The sequence below is a fragment of the Siphateles boraxobius genome, unplaced genomic scaffold, assembly GCF_051911475.1.
Source record: "Siphateles boraxobius isolate OS27281-9 unplaced genomic scaffold, OSU_SipBor_1 65, whole genome shotgun sequence".
Taxonomy (NCBI): Eukaryota; Metazoa; Chordata; class Actinopteri; order Cypriniformes; family Leuciscidae; genus Siphateles; species Siphateles boraxobius.
This window is the reverse complement of record NW_027509192.1, coordinates 12745069-12767916: the sequence shown is the minus strand read 5'-3', so window position 1 is coordinate 12767916 and position 22848 is coordinate 12745069. Positions and strand designations below refer to the sequence as shown.

The 22848-nt window shown below is 38.2% G+C and overlaps 1 protein-coding gene across 2 annotated transcripts in view; it reads left to right on the top strand.

Moving 5' to 3' along the window:
* trpm1b (transient receptor potential cation channel, subfamily M, member 1b) overlaps positions 1–22848 on the top strand; it is a 39331-nt gene that overhangs the window by 14353 nt on the left and 2130 nt on the right. Inside the window, exons 2-27 of one of the 2 annotated variants that reach the window (XM_077211072.1) lie at positions 4241–4465; positions 10732–10808; positions 11236–11437; positions 11807–12020; positions 12380–12504; positions 12657–12828; positions 13408–13582; positions 13845–13968; positions 15606–15678; positions 15767–15867; positions 15963–16136; positions 16785–16919; positions 17134–17184; positions 17348–17488; positions 17573–17602; positions 17696–17988; positions 18214–18442; positions 19752–19880; positions 20297–20428; positions 20644–20772; positions 20897–21148; positions 21234–21408; positions 21799–21819; positions 21972–22116; positions 22305–22507; positions 22614–22746. In XM_077211072.1, coding sequence (XP_077067187.1) covers positions 4388–4465; positions 10732–10808; positions 11236–11437; positions 11807–12020; positions 12380–12504; positions 12657–12828; positions 13408–13582; positions 13845–13968; positions 15606–15678; positions 15767–15867; positions 15963–16136; positions 16785–16919; positions 17134–17184; positions 17348–17488; positions 17573–17602; positions 17696–17988; positions 18214–18442; positions 19752–19880; positions 20297–20428; positions 20644–20772; positions 20897–21148; positions 21234–21408; positions 21799–21819; positions 21972–22116; positions 22305–22507; positions 22614–22746 — 3713 coding nt within the window. In that variant the 5' untranslated portion in view covers positions 4241–4387. Of the gene's footprint in view, positions 1–4240; positions 4466–9246; positions 9452–10731; positions 10809–11235; positions 11438–11806; positions 12021–12379; positions 12505–12656; positions 12829–13407; positions 13583–13844; positions 14260–15605; positions 15679–15766; positions 15868–15962; positions 16137–16784; positions 16920–17133; positions 17185–17347; positions 17489–17572; positions 17603–17695; positions 17989–18213; positions 18443–19751; positions 19881–20296; positions 20429–20643; positions 20773–20896; positions 21149–21233; positions 21409–21798; positions 21820–21971; positions 22117–22304; positions 22508–22613; positions 22747–22848 lie in introns of those variants that run through there. The other variant, XM_077211073.1, reaches the window with a different exon arrangement.

The window sequence follows — 22848 nt, the reverse complement described above, 5'->3', positions numbered from 1 at the left end:
TAGGCATAAAACTCTAATCGAGCACTGATTGATTCTTCCACCTTTCCTTCAGTACTTCCTAATTGGTTCTTAAGTACTTCCTAACGTGACCATACATCTTGTACCCTAGCCTACAATCTCCCTGCTGTGCGATTATGAAAACTTCTGTCCATCCCTCCTGCTCCCCAGCACCACCTGTAGAGATCAACAAATCACCATGAAGGTTTTGCCATTTTCTTGCAGCAGCTTCTTGCTTGTCCTTCAAAATCAAGCCTATGTATATTCCATGCCAGTAAATGCTGGTTAAAGTAATCCACTTTGAGAGTTGTCGTGAAAAATAGCATGGAGTAAATTTAATGTAATTAAATAAATGAAAACAGCCTTTTAATTCCAGGTCTCAAGAAAGCCAACTAGAGGCCACTGGCCTCAATTTCAACAAATGTGAGTGATGTTTACCTAAAGGTGAGGATGATTAGGAGAGGCACGTGCCTGTGATGGTCTCACACTCAAAGTATGCAGTGATGTGGTTATCAACGGGTGCGTCCCTCACTGCATGCAATACTGAGACTTTGTTATGACTGCCAGTAAAAAAGACCAATTGTGCACGTAAGTTCACATCTTTTTTCTTTTTCTTTTTTTTTTGAGGATGAGGAAATGAAAAGAAAAAGAAACAAAGTGAAATATACAAGATTAGTGTTATGGAAAGTCCATAACAGTCTTTTCAGTGTCTGTTTTGACATATCCATTATGTTCTGCTGTACTTCATACAAGATTGACTAGTTGAGCTAGAGCCACAGGTTCAGATCCTCCTGTCTCAAAGCTCTGCTGGAAGAAATTGACATGCCGTGGCATGCCCTGATATGAGCTCTGTGTAAAGTTTTCCTTTCTTTCTGATGCGTGTCCAGCCTGTGTTTCCTTTTTGCAGGATGACATGAATTTTGAAAGACCCAAACTTCCATCTCTTCTACCTTCTCTGAGATGATTCTCTTAGAACATGAGAGTCTGTGGTGTACGTGATCCACCATTCGTGTCCATCAAGTTTCCACTTTCCCGACCCCCACCCCTCGTCGAAACACACATGCAGAGGGTAAGGAGCAGAAACGCACACTTTATGCCCTGCTGGGGCTGTTGTCTGTGGCCATAGTAACCAGGTGGGGCTGTCAGCTTCCAGGTAGGACAGACACCTGCTGCATTATTTATCTCTGTAATGCGTAGCTGACTGTAATCTGACTATGCAGGAACAAATATCTCTTTACCCTGGTAATATATTGTCTGTAAGGTTACTTTTCCACATTTACTTTTAACCCACTTCTTTTATTCTGACTTTGCTTTGTTTTTGACGTATATGAGGTTGAAATCTGGCCTTGTTATACATCTCTAAGAAGTGTTTTCCATAGATTGCCACATATGGAACTAATTTGGGGGGTTTTAACCTGTCGGCCAGCTGTTTACTGTTTTCCTTCTTTTTGGAAACATGTCAGGGAAAAAAACATTGGAAATTAACTATAGAAAACAAAACAATGCATTTATGACAGCTGTTGATCTACAACACAATGAACTTTGTGTCTGTATATGTTTGTTTAGTTGGGTTGATGGTTTGGGTGACTGGTTGGATTTCATTTTTCCCATGGACCAAGCGGTAATTCAGATTTTCTGAAAGGTTATTGGACCTAAATGTGAATCTGGGTGAATCTGATGGGTCCATATCCAGACTTTGTACGTGACCCTCTGCAGTTTACCTTGACATTGACTCATGGACATGACCACCAGCAAGGTGCTTGTGATAACTGGTTCTGCAAAGATACCTGACATAATTGCCTGAAAACATATGAGTCATTTTCAAACTGTTGCTTAACACAGAAAGTGTCTGTTGACAAGGAGTACAACAGGAGGAGACGTTCAAACAGAAAGCAAATTAGTATCTTCAGTTGCCTGGACTGTTGACCTAAAACTTGTCTCTTATGCAAATCAGCCAGACAAAGAGATCAGGAAGTGCAAGTTCATGACAGCAACTTCTAGTTAGAATAAGTGAGATATGTGAGAAACAATGCTGTGTGAGCGCTATCTAGTGGTAAGAAATATATCACGACCCCAATGGGTACAGAGACTGTTAAACACCAGATAGACAGTGAAAATAACCTATGTATATATATATATATATATATATATATATATATATATATATATATATATATATATGAAATCAAAAGTATTTTATATATTTAATATTTACAAAATTATTTTATGTGCTTAACAGTGTCTGTTTGTCTGTCATATCCGCCTGTCTGTCTGATAGACTGCTTCTAAAATAAGGCAATCTTGTACATTTAGCTTTATATAAAACAATTCATTCTGGATGTGAAATTGGACTTGGATGTGTCCCTACCAGCACAGATGAAATGTTCATGTTCTTAATCCTGCATTGTCAATTAAGGTCTCTGGTGTGTATGGAAATCCAGATTAAGAGGATGGGTTGGGTTTCAGCACATTCCTGAGAGGGGAGATCATGTGATTTGTCTTTACATATTAAATAAAATAAATAAAAGCATTCTAATATTTATTTTTTCAGGACAGGTCAAAGGTGTAGGGTAAATACATTTACTGTTTCTACAACCCCGTGGTTTCAGGGGGCATCATGCATTTTTAAATGTTTCATGCTAAAAAGCCATATAGTTTGGTTTTCAGCAACTACATTCTGTGTATGGGAAGCCTCAGTGTTTTTTGGAGAGCTCTGGTGAGCACAACATGCTCAGGAGTTGTAGGGAATTAGAAGGTGCGCCTGAGCCATCTGCGCCCATAAAGCTCATTTGTGTCTGCTTACGAGGAGAAATGATGTATTGTCTGTTCTTAAAGCAATGGAAGCACTTTGAGTATTGTTTCATGGAGGGAAGGCACTTCTGTTTGAGGAGAACCTTCATTGTTTTGACCTCAATATAATCCGATGTGAAGTTCACAGAATTCAGCACAGGTAAGAGCTAGAATGACTGCTATAGACTCAGCTCATCTTTAGGCACTTCAGATTTTATTGTTGTGAGTTTATTGTAGGCCTATCTCCAGGATTCAATGAGCAAATGTACTCATCTGTGACATTTAATCAAAAGTGTTGGAGGAATTAGTAGATATTTTCATTTTAGCCTGTAAACATATCAGTGTTTGCCCTGGCTTGTTTTAATCCCTGCGTGCCTGAAGCCATTTTTTGGATTGATTTTTATATTAATTATGATATTGTAATTTTAGTAAGCACAAAGCCTCACAAATAATACAAAATCAAGCTATCAACAAATCACTACTCTTAACATTAGAAACTTGTTTATTGCTAACAAGCTGACAGGTTCCAAGTTTGACCTCTACATAATTCTGTCTTTTTATGCATTAAGTGAAGCATTTTATAAACTCATATCATACATATATACACTCATAAATATTCTAATATGCATTCTGATATTTATTTGTTCTGGTCAGCCACGGTTGGTCAAAGGAAACGAGGAGCATAATAATGCATTGTGTCTAACAATACTACAATAATATTCATATAAAATGTGTGTAACATGGACACTTTAATAAAAAGTGACCCTGAATACACATACAATAGAAACAATAAGCACAAGGGGGCAGTATTCTATTTTACTTTTTCAAATGTTCACACTGCATTTACAGAAAGGTTCCTCTCAATGTAATTTATTTGAAAGGTTTGGAAGGTGCGCATCTGTTTCAGGCTTCATTTGATTGACTCTTTTATTTCTGTGTACATGTATTCAGAAAATGAAAAATTTTATTCATTTAATATTTTAAATAATCCCTTGTTTGAAGAGTGCTAGACTCTTGTATTGGACTATGAAGATGGTTCTTTAACAGAAAAAATACCAGGACATTTGTAATAACATCATCATGATCAAAGCAGGTAAATATTGTTATACAGTTTGCAAACCTTTCCATCCTCACAGACTTTCTCTTCACTATACAACTATACCACAGTCTTATCACAGGTAGTGTACCTGTTATCTTCCTGCAACTCAAGTCTTCAGTCCAGGAGACATATCCTCACAAAATTCTTCAAACCCTTTTTGGGCCACAGTGTCACGAAGTAGATTTACCTTCAATAACCATTTATTAAATCTCTCCCCCATTAAAGTCGCAAGCTCCCAAGAGCTGGCTGCATTAATCCTGATTAAAGGCTGTCAAGCGGAGGAAACGGGGTCTATGTGTCAAGCGTGTCATCGAGAGATGTTTTATCCTCATCTGCATCTTTCTGTCTTGTCAGTTAAGGGCGGGAGAACCCAAAGAGTGAACATCAGGAGATGAGCGTTTACACTGCTAGTGTTGGGACTGCTTTAGAGACAGAGCAAAAGAGGGTCTTATAGGGTCCGACATGGTCATGAGTCTTTGAGGTGAATCGTGAACCGGACACATGGAGCGGGGCGGCCGGAGAGCCAGTGGATCCATCACACGGGCCTCCATCAAACGCACACCATCAGGGTCACAGAAGGTAAGAGTGTCCACTGGTTGTAGGAATGTTTAGGGCTATATCCTATTATATGATTTAATGATCTAGAGGTGATTGAAAAGAGTGAAAGTATGTTTTTCTTTATAAGTGAAGTCAGGAGTATGTGACATGATACTGAACCAGGTATTCACAGCAGGATTCTTATCATTAACTAAAACTAAAACCATAAAAATACATTTTCAAGTACTACAATAACTAAAACTAAACACTAAAACTTAAACTATTTATAAACTATTGGTCTTCGTCCAATCAGCTTGTAATATTGGGGCAGAGTGTAGAAGACAATCCAATCAGCTTGTAAGATTGGGGCAGAGTGTAGAAGACAGTCCAATCAGCTTGTAAGATTGGGGCAGAGTGTAGAAGACAGTCCAATCAGCTTGGGCTACAAATTGTTTACAATTCTTTTCATGACATTCCTTTTTGACTTAGATGTAGAATCATTCTGCTTGTTATTATTTCTGTGCATATGCTTCTTAACTTGTTTTTGAATTTGTATTGAGGCTTGGTAAAGTATTATCATATTATATTCATACTCCATTTGTACAGTTGAAGCAGTTTAGATCAAAGCCTTCATACATCAATACTGGTCCACAGGGGTCTGTTTTGGGTCCTCTTTTATTTATTATTAATCTTCTACTCCTTGGTAATATTTTAGGAAATGTGGCATTAAATTCCACTACTATGCCAATAATACCAAACTTTACCTGTCCTCCAAACCTACCTCTACTTTTCCTCCATCTATCTTCTCAGATTGTATAGCTGAGATTAAAGAGAGGTTTACATCAAATCTTGTTAAACTTAACAGCAGTAAAACTGAAATTCTTCTTGTTGGTTAAAAAACGAATCTGGACCAAAACTAAAAGCTCTACAAACTCCAGCTAGTACAGAATTCAGCTGCTTGTATTATTTGCAGAACTCCTCTAACTGAACACATTACACCTATATTACAACACTTGCATTGGCTCCCGGTTAAATATTGTATTGGTTTTAAAATCCTTCTTTTTGCTTACAAGTAATCTTGCTCCTTTATAGTTATCTGACCTTCTTCATATCTACACACCTACTCGTACTTTAAGATCATCTTCTGCACTCACTCTTGTTTTCCCTCAAACTTGCACGGCCTCTACGGTTCCGAGCCTTTAGCAGCTTTAGTCATGGAACTTATTAATGGAACTTGTTGCCACAGGACTTGTGAAACAGTGAAAGTCTTCTTGTTATTAAATCTTGCCTTAAGACACATCTTTTTAGGCAGGCTTTTATGTGATTGCTTTGATGCTTTTGTCCAGTCTGGCTTTAATAATGATAGTTTGTTGTTTAATGTTGATTTGTTTTATTGTGTTTGTGAGGTGTCCTTGAATGTCATGTAAGCCACCTTTAAATAAAATGTATAATAATAATTTATATATAATATGATATGATATATTATGCAAAGGGATAATGTGAAAAAATAATTTGTACATTTAAAAAACGTATTTCCCTCTTTAAAACTTGCAGATTATCTCTAAAGTTGCACCACTAACCACGGCTGCTCCCATGAAGCTAAAAAGCAAATTTAACTTGTTGCTATGCTGCGAAACATGAAGTTAGAGATACATTATATAAAACAGATTTGCATCTTTTAAATCTCTTACTAATCCACATCCTAATCTTAACGATCGCAAGAGAAACCAAAAGGGCACTAAGCCCGAACAAGCAACGTAACTTTCTCCAGCAGCACCAGAATGAGCGGCACCTCTGTGGTTTGATGCTCCTCTAATCCCCCATAATGCCCAGTATGAGTACCAGCAGCTAGGCAAGATTAAGCACTTTAACTCTCTACTTTCAAATGTCCAATTTAATGTGATTTACGCTGAAAATATAGCCTTCAGAAGGAATCGAATATATCTTTACAGCGGTAGACTCTTGTGCCAATGCCAAGAGGCATATTTTGGACTCATGTAAAACATGTAGGAGTTGTCAAAGTAAAATCTACTCCGTATCTTCCAATAGAGGGTAAATGAGTCAGAATACACAAATCAAATTCCTGTGAATGTTTATGAATGTGTGATTAGTGAATAAATGTAATACTGCTAATAAAAACAAATTTCACATAGTAAAAACTAAAATAATTGGGAAAAGATGACAGCACATGCAAATAGACACATGCAGAAAGTTTTTAAGGGGTTGTGTCCAGTCTAAGGATATGGTTATTTAAACACCACCTTTGACATTTCCATGCATCCTCCAAAAATGTACAATAATTTTTCTTTTCTGTCTCTGTCCCTTCCCCCCTCCCAGACAGAGAAAAAAAACTCACACAAACATAGTTGTCTAAAAATTGTGTCTTATGACTAAGAAACCCCAAGGCTAATCAGTGACATGTTGGTCTCATGTGATGATGGCTAACTGGATTTTCAAACCCACAGAGACAATGAGTCTTTTTAGAGGCAGAGTAAGAGGGGGAAAGTACTGTTTTAAAAAGGTTAAGCATGTTAAACTTGCCCAGAACTCTACAGACCATTGTCTTCGAACTTGGTATAACCTCAATAACACTGCATTGGCAACCATCAGAACAAATTATGGCAAACAAAAAAAATATTGCTTTTCCATTTAAGATCTTAAAATTATGTAAAGAGTTCTTTACAAGCAAGATCTCAATCTCAATTTATTTATAAAGCACAATAAAACAACAGTAGTTGACCATGGTGTACAGTACGTACAACAGTATGACAGTAAAATGCCAAATAAACACATAAATGAAACTTAGACTAGCCCATTTAACTCTTATAAGCCTTCTCAGACAGAGGTTTTGCGTTTTTTCTCACTCTCCTTGAGATTTAAGAAATTTGGGGACAACCATGCTTTAATACCTGACAAAAAAGAGATTAAAGCACTCAAACTATGGCTGTCATTTTGCGTAAATAGGTAACTCCACAGGTCAAGACTGATTTAGAGGATGAACACCCATCCACAAAGACCGATAGGTCTTTGTCTTTGTCTTGCTAGATGTTCATATAGATAGATAGATAGATAGATAGATAGATAGATAGATAGATAGATAGATAGATAGATAGATAGATAGATAGATAGATAGATAGATAGATAGATAGATAGATAGAATTTGTTTTTTTTACAAAGTTGTGAGTTGAACTGTGAGCACAAATCAAATCCCACACTGCTCATTAGTTCTAAGGAATGGGACTGTTGCCCTCTCATGTGATCCTCAGTGTCTGGTTTTGAAGAAACTCAAACAATGCATGAAGTGTGTTAACAGGCTATGCAATATCAAATTTTAGAAAGTATGCATTTATTTACCATGTCTTTGTGGGTTTTGCCTTTACAATGTGAAAATGCAGACTTGACCACAAACTGTGGGAAAGTTTTGCATAAACTTTTAATCTGATTTCCCCTTTTCAGCTTTCACAAATCGCAGCTGCAATCCTATTTATGAACAAATGCCTTTTTAGTTCAGCAACAATGTGCGAGATGTCTGACTATGTGGAAAGACTCAATGGTGTTGATTGTTGCCAGGTTTGCTATAGGCCTTGTTAATTTGAGGAAGAAAATCAGGTTTTTCCTTCCAGAGAGCTTTTGTCCATTTTCGGAGGAAAACTCTAACAAAGCTGATGAGCGCTCAGCAGATTTGAGTTTTAATTGCTGGGGATAATGAGTTTAAACATGCCGAAATAAGTGCGTCATACTTGCTGAACTACTGCAGTGGCAAGAGCCCTTTGTCTTCAAGAGCTTTAATTACCAGAAGTCCACGTGCGTTTTGAGGACAGCATCAAACTGCTGAAAGAGTGAGATGGTTGAGGAAAGAACCCATTGAAAAGCACTTTAAACCAATGATCTCAGCACTTTTATTTGACCCATGAAGGGCTAAATGGACATCTTCATTTTGGGTGTTATCTCCCCATGTTTGCAATGGTTGACCAAGCAACCCTGCTAAATAACATGCATTTAACCAGCCCAATGTCATTAAATAATCTCCCTGCATGGCCAAATTGGTCAGACTGGTCTGTTTTGAGGGCATTTTTAAGCTGGTCATGCTAGTAGACCAGCTAAACACCAGCCAAAACCACCTTAGAATGATTTACTGATATTCTTTTATCAACTACTGATCGCTTCATAAAACCAAACCACTACTTTAACTCACAATGTATTATTAATATTTTAATATGAGATCTTCTTAAAGCAACAGATGAAACATCTTCTACTGAGTAGTGTTCCTCACTATGGTTGGTGGTTAAAAACGTATCTTCTTTTGTATAAAAGATTATTCACTAAACGAATAAAGTAAGTAGAGTCATCAATGCTTAGACGTGATTGTTATTCCGTCAGAACTATTTTCCCTCCACAATATGGTTGGTGAAAATAGAGATTAAAAACAATTAGTGTTGGATGACCTTGCCCCCAACTGGAGTCCTGTCATGTCTTAACTAGGCCTCTTTTCAAAAGAAAGCCCAATTCTCTCAATTATGCAAATTGGGCTTGAAATCAAAGTGGTCGGAGGAGGGTGACACTTTCAAATGAAAAGCTTTGGTGAGTTCCCATTCCTGTCCATTTCTAGATACAAACCTGACTCTCATCAACTTGTGAAAGTGTTTGAGGTAGAAAAGCCGTCGCAAAAGGTTTTCTGAGCTTAAGGAGTGCGTTTCATGGGGCTTGTGAAGCTATCAAAGTAGATTTGTTGTGCTTTGCTCCAGCGAGGGATGAAAATACCCTGTGGGCAAGGAGAGAGGGGTCATGGGACTCCCAAAAGGATTACCTTGAACTGGAGTCATGGGACATGCCCCAAACAAAGAGCCTGCTCACATGCTTATCATATGAACAGCCCCTCATAAAGTGATGAAGTTTCATGTTCTGTGGGATTCATTGAGCGCTGGCTCTCTGGGAAAGAGCACGCCTCGCCAGCAGAGCTCCAGGAGGGACATGGATGCAGAAAGTTTCCCGTTGGCACCTTCTTAATGTCGACTAGATGCTCCACAGGTAGGACCCCTTCTAGCTAACGCTAGGTTACCAGAAGGAACCCATGGTCTACTGATGCTACTGTGAGGATGGGATAGGAATGATCAGGACTGGGTTTACAAGATTGTAGTAGTGAAAATTAAAACTTGACAATAATTTACCAATCTTTTCTTGTTTTCTCCCTGCAACAGCAATTAGCAGTTTCCAAAAAACATCTTTGTTAACAATGTATTTTTTTTAAACAGTTTTAATTTTGCAATGGAAAGTCGTGGTTTGGTGGGTTTCTAACATGTTCTGTCTTTCTTGGCTACTGTCCTGTGACTGATTTTTCGGAGGAGATTTGCCTCAAAAAGTTTTCGTCTTAATAAGGGCTGAACCAACGACAAAAGCCAAGACAGATATTGCTTTGAACCGAAGGTTATTTTCGTCCAGCGCAGGAAGACAATCACAAAGCTGGCACAGCAAAATCTGACATGGTCTTTTGTGAAAGCTAAAAATGTTGGTGGGTTCCATGGCACAGAACAGAAAAAAAGAGATGAATATCTCTGGTCTGGAACAGGATTTGAACTCTAATTTGCTATGCACTAATAATTGCAAGCAAAACAGGCCACAGCCTAGACTCTCTGGATGGTCTTTCATTCAATGATATATCTACACACCCTGACCACAAGTAACAGTTGATTTGCAGTGTTATAACTATGGGAACTGTAAATGACCAGCATTATTTATGTACTAGTATATTACTAAAAGCATATTGATCTGTGATAATGGTGAACAAATGCATCTCACAAGAAGTGTCCATAGTTTAATTTTTATGCATTTGCCATGTACTGTGATTTTCCTCTTTCTCTTCAATGTTTTCTGTATATCTACGGCTTGCACGTACTGTACCACTCAAACTTTTGTGAGGATTATCATTCCAAAGAGGATTTACTCCATTCACTCTAGGCAAACTTAAGGGACTAAAAGCAGTTCTTGCTGTAATTGATGTTGAAATATGAGGTCTGATGGTTAAAATGGATGGTACATTAAATACTGTATATGTGTAATGTTGAAGGTTTGGGCTTGTATAATTGTTTCTAGAACCAAACTACTATTTATTTTATTTTAATTTCATAATAATTGTGAAACTTTAAAAACTATATATGAAGACCCTACCGCTTTATTTATTCGCATTCTCTGCTTCTGAGGATCAGAAAGGTGTTTTATTTTATTATTTTATTTTAATAATCTGAATTGTGAAACATTAACGCATTTTCAGATAATTTTACACCATATTTACTTCTTTTTCTTTTTCCTAGTGTCAGAAAGCTTGGATTGAGAGAACCTTTTACAAAAGAGAATGTATCCATATATTTCCAGCCAAGGATCCAACCCGGTGAGCTAATGAACACACAACCAACTACATGTAATGACACCATTGTGCAAGACAAATTACCTCCATGACTCATTTTGTTTTGAGGCTTTTTAGTCTCTTATGTAATGAGGGGTGATTGTGTGACATCATAAGCCCTTTTACAGATCACTGTGTGGGCATGCTTCAGGGGTGAATATGAAGGGATCGGTGTAGTTCAGTCCACCACACTTCCTGTAGGTGGAGGGATGCCAGGATGTGCACTGATGCATGTACCAACACCAACCACGGTTTAGAAACAGCCCTGACAGTTTGTCTATATGCGTAGAAAGAATAGACTGTACCCTCCAACCAAATTATTTAAATTATGAAATGTCAGCTAATTGAGCCACATCTTGTTGCATGCAATAAAACAAACCTCCAACATTACTTCTGCTGTGATTTTCCTCAGGTGTGCCTGTGGTTATCTAGTGACTCAACACACGGCCATTGCAGCAGGCACCGTCACTAACAAGCCATCAGAAGAGAACCATCTTGTGCAAGTGGACCCTCCTCAAGAAAAATGGTCGGTGGTCAGACATACCCACACAAACCCTACTGACGCCTATGGCACCATTGAATTTCAAGGAGGAGGATTTGTCAACAAAGCCATGGTATCTATTTTGAACATTATTGGGTGAATTCACTTACTAGTTGCGCTACTTTTGCACCTGGTATTTCAATGGAAAACTTATTTGTTAACTACCTGTAAGTGCATGGCAATAAAAAAACTCTCAATAAATTCCCCCTTGAGAGTTGAATTTTACATCAGACAAATAACCTTATAATTTTACAAAGTCTAAGTAACCAACCAAACCGATTTTGTGGTTACATAATTGCAGGAAAATATTCATGAACCTGCTAACATAGTTCAAAAATAAACAAGAACGACAGTTAAATTTGCTTTTAATCTTAATATTCTAATAATCTGTAATAATCTAATAATATATTTTAATAATCTTAATAATCTGATACTCCTACAGTATATTCGGGTGTCGCATGATACTAAGCCGGACAGCTTGCTGCATCTCATGGTGAAGGATTGGCAGCTGGAGTTGCCCACGCTACTCATATCAGTTCATGGTGGTCTCCAGAACTTTGACCTGCAGCCTAAACTCAAGCAAGTCTTTGGGAAAGGCCTGATCAAGGCTGCCGTGACTACTGGAGCATGGATCTTCACTGGTGGAGTAAGCACCGGTGGGTATTTATGGTCTACAACAGGGACGAGGAAATCCAGGCCTAAAATCCAGGCCACTGTCTTGCAGAGGTTAGCTCCATCCCTAGTCAAACATACCTGAAAAATCTAACCAAAATCTTCAGGATTACTAGAAAATAAAAGTAGGTGTGTTTAATTGGGGATAGAGATGAACTCTGCATGACAGGATCAGAGGTGCCCACTCCTGGTCTCCAAGTACGAACTCAATCCACACAGTTGAAATCATCCAACATTTGGGTCCATTTTCAAACTGGTTCTCTTTGGGATAAGTGATTTGTTTGATATCAGATGTGCTCAATAGAGTTTCCTTAATCTGTTTTACGTTACTCTCACAATGTAGGAGTAATCCGGCACGTTGGAGATGCTTTGAAGGACCACTCTTCTAAATCCAGATGGAAGGTCTGCGCTATAGGCATTGCTCCATGGGGAATCCTGGAGAGCAAAGAGGATTTAATTGGAAAAGATGTAAGCATGATCTATCAGTATATAATACGAATCATGATGGTGCTCATAAACTTGTAACTTAAACTACTATTCTGAGGTGTTATGCTAAGTCAACTAATAGCAGAAGCTTCATACTTGTCCACTGACATCCGCAATGTTTTGTTCATCTTCAGGTGAACAAACCGTACCAGGCCATCTCCAACCCTCTGAGCAAACTCGCCGTTCTCAACAATAGCCACTCGCACTTTATACTATCCGATAATGGCACATGTGGGAAATACGGAGCGGAGGTCAAACTACGCAGGCAGTTGGAGAAACACATTTCACTCCAGAAGATTAACACGCGTAAGTGAAGTAGCATCAACAAATCTTATCTGCTTTGGGTCTAATGTACCTCTGATTTTCCAAGAGGGTGCATTTGTTATCTCGCTAAGGGTTTGAATGACACAAGATACATCCTGATTATCATTGATGGGGTCAGGTACCAATGGAGATGTGCTCCATGCCATTACAGGTTTGATCAAGGGTTTGCTGTCTGTGACCTGTGGGTTTCCCTTTGTCATCCTATGCCTGGAGCTTGTAATAAGGCAGGGACAGCAAAGGGAGGCTCAGCTGTCACCACTCACATCGTCATCGGCTGATCTAGGATCAGACCCGGGAGCAGCAAATTAAAATGATTGTACTCCCCACATTTCTCACTTTTAAATACCACTCCTTTTGTTAATCACAAAAGGGCTTTTTGATTTTTTATGTGCATGCATTTGGAGTAATTGGAAATAAGATTTAAAAAACAATACCCAAAAGGCTCAAACATTCAGGCTAATGTTTTGTAATAGTATTATATTGATATGTGCACAATCCCTGTACTAAGAAAATCAAAATATTTAGGTAAGTGAATTGCTTTTTTGTGTGTATGCGTGTTAGGATTGGGCCAAGGTGTGCCAGTGGTGTGTCTGATTGTGGAGGGGGGTCCCAATGTCATCTCCATCGTCCTGGAAAGTCTGCGTGAAGAACCGCCTGTGCCTGTAGTGGTTTGTGATGGCAGTGGTCGAGCCTCTGATATTATTTCCTTCGCCCACAAATACTCAGAGATTGAAGGGTGAGTATTAATAATCATTATTAAACAGATTTTGATTTGTCAGTCGCAAAAGTATTTTATTTATTTAATTGATGCATAGATGTAATCAAGATCAGACCCCTTTTGCTTCACCCTGGGTCCCGATTGGCCTTTAGGGGGTTATGTTCCAATAATGACCAGCTACCTGAACAAAATCCCTTAAATTTCTTGTACAGACCCATCATTAATAGGAACACTGAGAATCAGTTGCCCAATCTGTTCATTATCAAAACTGTATTTTCAGACTGGTAAACGAGGACGCAAAAGAGCAACTGATGGTCACCATCCAGAAAACCTTTAACTACAACAAAATGCAGTCAGGGCAGATACTGTTAATGGTCATTGAATGCATGAAGAAGAGGGAGTTGGTAAGTATTTACAATGGCATAAGATCATGTAACAAATGTAGACCAACATTCATTAAAACAAAACCACATTAATTTTCTTTCTTGATGAAAAAAAACAACCGTTGCTCTAAGATGCTCTTAGGTAGTCTCTCAGTCTGGTCAGGTTTTGTGGTTTTAGATTGATTTTCAGCTTGTTCTAGAGAGACCAGTTTTGCCAGGCTGGGAGACCAGCTAGATCAGACTAAATATTGACTGAATATTTTTTTTTAATATTTTGTGCAAACTTTCATCAATAAACATACCCATTCATTATTCATTTTGACATGTGTTTTTATTCATGTGTCTGTCTCATGTGTTCATTTTCATCTGCACCCTAGTTGTATTAATCAGGTACATCACATCACATCACATCCTTACATTTACATGTAAAGTATTTAGCAGACACTCTTATCAGAAGCGACTAATGATTTTGCTTCACATATGAGACCGTTGTGATTAACAGATGACAAGCATGTCATTTACAACATTATCTGGTAGAAAAGAAGTGCTTTCTGAGTCCATTAGTTAGAACGGAATTCACAATCACCAGATATTTACCTATACATTCACATACAGGGTGACCCAGTGCACCCTGGGAGCTCAGCTAATGGTAATATTTGTGCCGCTGCAGCTTTAACTGAGGGGTAAGTGATGTGTTAAGTATTTAGTAATACTGCCTCGACACAGGAGATAATCTGTAGCTCTATACATCTGGACTAGGATCAGTGTAGTGCCACCTGTTCTTGCTTACCAGCTATGCTCATTCACCCTGTTCCTGAATATGAGCAGATGGGGGAGGGTGGATCCATTTCTCTCTAATCCACACTGTACATCTCCTGCTTATTACAGTGATAACACATCACGTTGTCTGGCATTAGATAGGCTAATGGCTTCTACAACAGTATTTTACATAAAATGAGATGCTAATGTATGTTAAGAGCTCAAGTCCATGTACATACATAAAACCTTTGGTTTATATGGATATTAGGGAAATAAATGTACATAAACATTTCAAGCACACTATTAAAAGTGACTATTGATAGCTTAGCCGATGCTAGTATAAAAACAAGCATGCTAATGTTTTCCCAAGCCATTTGTGTAAAAAATAGTTTTTAACTATTACTAACTGCCTAAACAGAGATATTTAACATGAAATTGACATACATTCATTCTCAAAATAATAAGTGTTTAGGTTTCTGTGTTGCAACCCATTGTAGCCATGAGATAGCCTACTAATCTAACTGCACACTCAACCATAAGTTTCTCATTAGCAATGAATGCTAACACTCAGGAGTGTCTTGAAAATAAGGCCAGTCATCCACATCAACTTGATTACATTTAATATTACCGTGCATGTGACTGCAGCTCTGGGGTAATTGCATTTGATACGAGACATCTTAAACAAGGAAAGCAGTATTACTTAATTTGAGAGCTATGAAGTTATGCAGAGTTAATACTTAATTCTGATCAAATTAAGCCATACATTCATCCATGAAAACAGATCTTCCATTCATTTTCATCACCGTAATTCTGAATGATCTCACATCCTTGCCCAAAATAAAGGTATTAAAAAGTGTCAAGTGTTAGTTTTGCTGCCCCATTTAACTTGTTATGTGTAGATAACAGTCTTTCGAATGGGCGCTGAGGGACAAGATGACATTGAAATGGCTATCCTCACTGCATTACTGAAAGGTATTGTGAGAATGCAGACCTTCTAAAATGTCACCACAATTTTGGTCCATGGTTAAAAACGAGCTCAATTGTGTTCATTGTAATTCAGGAACAAACGCATCAGCCCCAGATCAGCTGAGCTTGGCTCTGGCTTGGAATAGAGTTGATATAGCACGCAACCAAATCTTTGTGTATGGGCACAACCTACCAGTGAGTGAAATATGGGACTTTTCAAAATATACCCAAGAAATAAGACAATCATTTTTTCCCAGAGACTTTACTTAAGTTGTAAAATGTTTTCATAGCCTGCGAGTGCCCTTGCTAGCATATCCACCAGCACAGCACCATCTCGAGAAAAGCAGAAAGGAGCAACTCAACGAAACAAAGGAAAGGCCAGAGGGAAAAAGGGCAAAGGAGGCAAAGCCAAACCAGAACAACCAGAGGAAACTGACCCCAGAAAGTTAGAACTACTCAACTGGGTAAGACCGTGCATGTGGTCCCTCTGCACCATCATTAAAGTATTTTGTATATAATATAATATAATTCATTATAACCCATTTTTATATGAACTCTTGCTGGGTTTCCTCGTGAACATTAAGTACACATAACTTGAAATGAAGGATTTGTCAGACTGATTCAATCCAGTAACTCCAGAGTTCTTGAGTCTTTGGATGCGTCTGAAATCGCATACTCTCTTGAGTAGGTACTTGTCACATACTGTTTTTTGTCGACTATATTAGGGAAGTATGCGATTATTTCGGACACAGCTGAGGTTACCAATTCATTAAAAGAACCAGATCATAATCAGAGTAATTTTATTGGGAATCAGACTTCACTGTTTGTGCTGTAGGTTTTTGATTCACTAAACAGAAGTGGCTCATAAGAGTCATGAATCAAATTACATTCACGCAGCTTGCTTGACAGATAATTCTTCATGCCATTATTTTGTCGTACACTATGTGCAGTAATCACTGGTCCTTAAGTGAGACATTTGAAACAGGGTTTATAGTCCACCATTACCAAACTAGATAATCTCACATATACAACATACTTAGTTTTAAGTTTAGTGCTTCAGTGTGTTTAGCTTTTCCTCACTGTAAATTCTTGCTCACTGTCGCCCTCTTCAGGTGAACTCCCTCGAGCAGGCCATGATGGATGCTTTGGTTCTGGACAGAGTGGATTTCGTCAAGCTCCTTATAGAAAATGGTGTAAACATTCACCATTTTCTAACCATTCCTCGATTAGAGGAGTTATACAACACTGTAAGCACCGTAACCATTATAATTTTGAAGCTTAGCACAAAGGAAGCACAATAGAGGATGAGAGCAATTCATTAATCCACCGGGGGGGGGAATGCAAGCCCTGCTGTCATATTTTTTAATATTGCTCATATTATTACTCAATCATACGCAATCTCTTGGCTTGAGTGTGGGTGGGTGTGTGTGTGAGTGTTTTGTTTTTGTTTGTTTTTATCAGAAACTTGGTCCCGCCAACACTCTACATATTGTAGTGAGAGATGTTAAAAAGGTAAAGCTATCTGACTTTAATTTTATATTCTCATTAATTCAACTCGACTGCTTATGTTTTTTGAAGAAAATGTAAAAATATAATATTTTGTGCATGTATTTCCAGTAAACTGAATATGACGATCATCTCAGGAGAAATAACATTTGTTCTTTTGATTTCAAAGGGGAATCTCCCACCGGATTACCAAATCACATTGATTGACATTGGACTGGTTGTGGAGTACCTGATGGGCGGAGCCTATCGCTGTAACTACACAAGGAAAAACTTCAGAGCTCTTTACAACAATCTTTATGGACTGAAGAGGGTGAGACGTAGAGGTTAATAAAATTAGTAAATGTTTCAATCATGTACAAATAGTCTAAATAACTTAATGTCCCTTTATTTGTAGCCTAAAGCCTTGAAGCTGCTTGGAATGGAGGTACACGTCAAATAGTTGACCTTATTTTAATTATATTCTCTGACAGATCACACAATATCTTAATTAATATAAATATCCTGCTCACCTCATTAGGATGATGAGCCCAGGTCAAAAGGCAAGAAGAAGCAAAAGAAGAAGAAAGAAGAGGAAGAAGACATTGACGTGGATGACCCAGAGGTCTGTCGCTTCCATTACCCGTTTCATGAGCTGATGGTCTGGGCAGTGCTGATGAAACGGCAGAAGATGTCTCTGTTTCTGTGGCAGAGGGGCGAGGAGGCTATGGCTAAAGCTTTGGTGGCCTGTAAGCTCCTCAAAGCTATGGCTCACGAGTCGTCTCAGAGTGAGATGGTGGATGACATATCTCAAGACCTCGATAACAACTCCAAGTGAGTTAATGCAAAGTCCCTTTCAGTTTCAAGTAATTAGGTTCACTACTATCTTGACAATAGGCATGCAAGTGCAACTGCTAAATGCATGCTAAGTTAAATGCTAAATGTTATTTTTCCTAAATAGTTTTACAGTGTTACAGTACATCAAAACAATTGTATTGTTACTTAAATACTGCAAAATAGTTTTTATACACTGTAAAATTATTCTTCTGGCAATTTTAGGGAGTTTGGAACCTTGGCCTATGAGTTGCTGGATCAGTCCTACAAACATGATGAACAGCTAGCTATGAAACTGTTGACTTACGAGTTAAAGAACTGGAGTAACTCCACCTGTCTGAAGCTGGCAGTGGCTGCCAAGCACAGAGACTTCATAGCGCACACCTGCTGTCAGATGCTCCTCACTGACATGTGGATGGGCAGCCTGAGGATGGGTAAAAACCCAGGACTGAAGGTGAGGCATTTTCTTTGAGACATTTCAAGATAATATGCAGAGTTCTTCATTTGGAAATGTACAGATTCACAATAATTTATTTTACTTGTAAATACAAAGTTTTGTCTTGAAACTCTGGATGGCGCAGGCTAAACTCAATCTGCTTGCAATCACATAATCCTCTATAAGGCACAGTTGATTGGCTCCTGATTTATCAGTAGCCAATGAGCTCGCTGCTCAACCTTCAATTACTAGGCCAGCTGTAGCAGTTGCAGCATGCTTTCAAAAACCTTCCACTTTCCCCAGCTCCACCTGTATAGATATGCTATGGGTAATACATGTATGCTATATTATACAGCAGCAGCAGCATGTCTTACTTGCTCACAGCAGCTTGTCATGTAGTGGCAGCGTTTCACAAAAACCTAGTGTATGGCATGACTCATTCTGGCCATACAACAACATCATTCCCAAGTTATCATTATATCTAAACAAAGTGTGGACAAAAGTCCACCATACTAAAATAATGGACAGAGTCCACAGATCATGCACAGACTTAACAACAATAAGAAATCAATGCAAATTCTGAAACAGCTCTAAGCATACACGGTGTCCTAACCAGACACATGTCTGACCATGTCACATGTTAACCAGAAAATGTATATTTTCCATGGGAATCAGAGTTTTATGTACTAACCATCCACAGCGGAGATTCGCGATAAATCTATTTTCAACAGTTTCTATTTCTTCGCCGTTGTGTCTGGAACAACATACAAAGTATGACAATGATAATCTCAAGTGCTGATTATGTGCTTTATTTAATGTAAAAGGGATTTTTTGAAGTGAGTTTGAATATCATAGACATAGCCTACTGAAAGCAACAATTGATAGGCTAATTCACCACAAATCTTGAAAGTAAAGGAAACAACAATGTTCAAACTGTCAACTCATAGTGAACAAACAAATGTATTCTATGATTGAAAAAATACTGTTTCAGTCACTCAGAATGTATTTTAATCGTGCTAAAATGGTGTAAGATTTAACAATTGATAATGTAGCCTATCCATTTTATTCTGAATGCAGTGAGTGCGCTTACAGAGAAGCCTGCCCACACGATCTTCTGGCTGTGATTTTAGATTGATTCTGTCGTGTCTTGGGCCTGTTTAGGACACGGAGAATTCACATAAAAATAAAAGTAAACAAAATGTAAAATAAACATATGCACACCAAAGAATGAAACAAAATAATTATAAGTTTGATATAATATACATTTATATGGGAGTAAGCTATTTCTCGTTTGTAATATGCATTTTGCTTCTGTCAACTCTTCCAGGTGATACTCAACCTCATTTTCCCACCTTTTATCCTGCTGTTGGATTTCCGTCTGGGTGATGACATGTCTCATCAAGTCACTGTGGATAATGAGGACAAGAACACCAAGGATCATGATAAGTCCAGCCGGGTAAACTGCACCACTCCTTCTATTCAAACAAACCACTCCTCTATTAGATCAGTGTAGTGCACATAATAAGTGAAAGCACTTGACCTGGCATAATATGAGTCTAACCAATCAGTAAACACACAGGTTTTGCGTGACACATCCACACTGATGTAGATAGAAAAAATAAATTAGTTATAGAAAGCATATATTGTGCAGATACTTTTACAATCTATTAAAAGCTGAGTAATTATGGTTAATCTAGGCGGGGCAGTCAGAGAACTCTAGATGAGAGGTTAATGCTGCATCAAACAGCTTCTTAATCTTATGTTTGGTCTGGTTAAAACAAATCCAGGATGATGTAGTGTTTTAGATTTTAGCAACTGCAGTTTCTATGAATCCTACTGTACATGTTGTGAAAATTCCTCATGTATATCTAGGATGCCAACGCAGATGCAGCCTCTAAGAAAGGAGATGAGGAGGAAGGCGATAAGAAAATGAGGCAGATTCCAATTGGGAGAAAAATCTTTGAGTTCTACAATGCCCCTTTCACCAAATTTTGGTTCAATACTGTGAGTAGAATATTCATTCATCCATTTTCCAAACTGCTTGTCCTAAGGTCGCAAGGATGCCTAAACCCAGAACAGATTGGGTAGTATATATTTTTAAATATATTATTTTATGTTGTAAAATAATGGTTTTATTTAATGCAATAAAATAAAATAAATTGTGTATATTTTTGTTTTATTATTAATAAAATAAAATAAAGTTGCCTTGCATCGGGCAGATTTCCTACCTTGGCTATCTCATGCTGTACAATTACATAGTACTGGTGAAGATGGAGCGTTGGCCATGTTTACAAGAGTGGATCGTCATTTCATACATCATCACTTTGGGGCTAGAGAAAGTCAGACAGGTAAAGATGTAAATATCTATCCTTAAATCACCAGCTCTAGAAATCGATGCAATCAAGTTAAATCAACTAAGACCCAATTGTAAAGAATCAGTTTGTAGCCTATTTCTGGTACTCTTTCTTCCAGATCTTGATGTCTGAACCAGGCAAGCTCAAGCAAAAGATAAACGTGTGGTTAGAGGAGTACTGGAACATCACAGATCTGGTGGCCATCGCCACTTTCTTGTTCGGGGTATTACTTAGGCTACAAAATGAACCCTACATGGGCTACGGTCGCGTGATCTACTGCGTGGACATTATCTTCTGGTATATCCGTGTGCTGGACATATTCGGGGTCAACAAGTACCTAGGACCCTATGTCATGATGATAGGGAAAATGGTAACGTAATTCATTTTACTAAAGTTATTATACTTTTAGCCCTTGTACACTCGATTAACAACTATATGGACTTTTTGACTTGCAGATGATTGACATGCTGTATTTTGTGGTGATCATGTTGGTGGTCCTGATGAGTTTCGGTGTGGCACGACAGGCCATCCTCCACCCAGATGAGGAGCCCACGTGGCGCTTAGCCCGCAACATCTTCTACATGCCTTATTGGATGATTTATGGAGAGGTGTTTGCAGATTCGATAGACCGTAAGACTAGAATTTATAGTAAGATTTTGTTTCCTGCCTCCAGGGTAGATAGATAACAGTCTGATCCTCCATTCTAACACCTCACTAATATCTCCATTACCGCTGTGATTCTGTTGTTTGTTGCAGTTTCCCCTATAACTTCATGCTTAGTGGCTTTCTTGTTGAGTTATGAACGTTTAGAGTTATTTCAAACTTGGAGAAAGAAAAATGTGTTAGTCAAATTGTTGTTATTTCAGTATTTCAGGCTGTACACACTGAAGCAGTTTTCTAGTTGATTATCCTGTCTCTTGATTGATATTGTGTTTGATTGATTCTTGTTGCACACATTGGTTTCCGATTGCACTAACTGACTTGTTTGTCTCTTTTTTGACCTTCTGGATTGGCCTGAAGTTTACGCAATGGAAATAAATCGTAAGCACAACGATGAACATTTGACACAATGACAAACACTGTTTTCATGAAAAATAACACTACTAATGGTATAATGGCATTGGAATTGTTGTGAATGCAAAACAAATTCATCGCTGGTACTATAATGTAACAAGAAAGCTTTTTCTAAACAGCCCCCTGTGGAGATAATTTATATGATGAGGATGGGAAAAAGCTTCCACCCTGCATCCCTGGAGCATGGCTGACTCCAGCCATCATGGCCTGTTATTTGTTAGTGGCCAACATCCTGCTTGTGAACTTGCTCATTGCTGTCTTCAAGTAAGAATACTACCATTACAATGTTTTGCTCACTTATTTGCATGTAAAAACAAACTGTGTAGGATCGGCTGCAACATAAAAATACGTTCTGGCTATTGGTCTTTACCAAAATGTCTTAATTGGTGTATCTTTAGTAACAGTTCAGTGGTTTTGATTTGTTAGTTGTTATGTGTTTCCTCCCAATAAAGCAACACGTTCTTTGAGGTTAAGTCCATCTCCAACCAGGTGTGGAAATTTCAGAGATATCAGCTCATCATGACCTTCCATGACAGGCCTGTGCTACCTCCACCACTCATTATATTTAGCCACCTCTACATCCTATTCCGCAAACTCTGCTGTCGCTGTAGCAAGAAAAAGGAGGGAGAACTGGATGAGAAGGATAAAGGATTAAGTGAGTTAATCAAATAATTAGACCAAATTATAAAGGATCAAGATGCAGGTGGTCAAACTGAACATGAGATAAATATTTGTTTGTATTCTCTGTTTTCATCATACAGAGCTTATTCTAACCCCGGAAGAGCTGAAGATGCTGTATGAGTTTGAGGAGCAATGTGTGGAGGAATATTTCAGGGAGAGAGAGGACGAGCAACTGTCTTCAAATGATGAGCGTATCAGGGTAACAAATGAAAGGTAATTGAAATACACTAATACTGGTAAACTTCTTAAATACCCTTTTGCAAACTTCTTTTTTATGTGATCATCACATTAACATACTCTTCTTGTTCCTGCACA